The 1,794-nt window shown below is 36.9% G+C and overlaps 1 protein-coding gene across 1 annotated transcript in view; it reads right to left on the reverse strand.

Moving 5' to 3' along the window:
- Window positions 1-1,147, reverse strand: part of CDCA7 (cell division cycle associated 7) — a 7,273-nt gene extending 6,126 nt beyond the window's left edge. The window contains exons 1-2 of the mRNA XM_010139132.1: window positions 1,024-1,147; window positions 505-615 (exon numbers count right to left, since the gene is read on the reverse strand). Coding sequence (XP_010137434.1) covers window positions 505-615; window positions 1,024-1,089 — 177 coding nt within the window. The 5' untranslated portion in view covers window positions 1,090-1,147. The remainder of the gene's footprint in view (window positions 1-504; window positions 616-1,023) is intronic.
- Between the last annotated feature and the right edge of the window lie 647 nt (window positions 1,148-1,794).

Genomic DNA, 1,794 nt, shown 5'->3' on the forward strand with positions numbered 1-1,794 from the left:
CGCTCTTTCACTGATGTCAAGGAAAAGCAGGAAGGTGGATTTCTCCACCTATCACTATTTCTCTGCTCCTAAAGAAGTATAGCATTTCCTGTCACACTGTCGGAGTGCAGGTCTGACTGCAGGTCAACAGACACAAGAGAGTCTTCTCAGGTTTCCTGGAGTCCATGGACTAGCATAACATTACATACTGGGAAAAACAGAAATGTTTCCTCCAAACCAGACCAGAGCCTAACAGAGTAACATCCAGCAAGGACAGTTTTAGGAGGTTTTATATTTCAGTATCTACAGAGCAGATTTATTCTGAACTTGCAGAGCTCAGGAGCTTGAGGGCCTTTTACAGAGACAAAAAGAAAATGAAACTACGTCTGCTTAGACTACATTAAATTCAATAGAATTACACCTCTTTCTGACATTTGACTTTCAAGTTAAAGCTGCCATTATTTTTCAATTAAGAATGTGTAAGCATTTATATTTAAAATTGCAAACTAAAATAACCTGTCTTACCAATGCGTCTTGAATCTCGTTTTCTGAAAAGCCACAGAAGGATTCATCATCAGAGGCTTCATGAAAAATTTTTGCCAGTTCTTCTTTAATATTTGACTTAAACTTGCATTTCTATGAAGGAAAAATATCCTTTATCTGAAGTTGTACAGAAAATTATTCACATTTACAAGTGCAGTACAAGCAAATTGCTTTTTTAATAAAGAAAAAAATACTTAAGGCATTTAACAAGGGGTTTCAGAACCACAGTTGCAAATTATCAGGCATGTTAGGTTAGGTGACATTTCAAAGGCTAGAATAAATAGCTAATCTGTTTCCAACAATTACCACCTAGAAGCACAAGTGAAGAGTGAAATGAAATTACAGCATATAGCACAGATTTATAACTACTATACAAAAACATAAGCAGAGCAAGCAGTTTTAATCGTTCACTAGACATTTACTAGTTTTACCAGCTTTACATTTTTGCAAGCTTTATTAGCACTGCACATTCAATTTTGTTTGGTTTTGTACTGTACTTACTGTGTTTGCAAAATTATCAGAACCAAAACTGTCACAACTGTCATCAGAGGATGAGGATGTTTCCATGGGAATCAGTTTTGTATTTCGGAACGTCGCGAAGTTTTTCCTTCCTGAACAACCTCGGCGCTGCAAAAGAACAACAGCAACTTCATTTACAAGAGATCTACCAGAGCACATATATGCTTTTAAGAACATTCTTAAATTGAAGATTAGGAGAACGTGAACATTTTGGGATGTTTAACAGTCTTGAATACAATCAGCAGAATTATCATCAGCTTTGGAATAATTCCTGAAGTTAGAAATGGGGACAGTTCCTGCTGTGATACATTTCTGATCATTGAAATAGGTTAATTTGGTTCAGTATTTAGAAAGACTTCTTTTAAGCAGTCAAGTGGAAATACACACAAAAATCATATCCGTTCTCACTCATAACGGACAGTGCTGGAAAAAAGTACAAGGACACAAATGGAACCTAGAAATATGCTTTGATTTATTAATGACTTTCAGTTTAAGATAAACACTCAATACACTGCAGTTGTTTAGGAAGGGACAAAAGATCATATCCATAGAAAAGAGGAGCTTTGAAACAACTGTTCTAGACACAACAGCTTGCTTATTACCTTTTTTGATGGGCTTCAGGTTTTCATTTCAAAGGGAACGTTTTTACTGGCAGTGACACATTTTACCTCCCTACAGTTGCAGCCACCTGAAGACCAAGCCTGCTGCACCCAGACTGAGACGCTGCCCAGGTCAACCGCTCTAACTGAACTG

The sequence above is a fragment of the Buceros rhinoceros genome, unplaced genomic scaffold, assembly GCF_000710305.1.
Source record: "Buceros rhinoceros silvestris isolate BGI_N320 unplaced genomic scaffold, ASM71030v1 scaffold34586, whole genome shotgun sequence".
In the NCBI taxonomy this organism is placed as follows: domain Eukaryota; kingdom Metazoa; phylum Chordata; class Aves; order Bucerotiformes; family Bucerotidae; genus Buceros; species Buceros rhinoceros.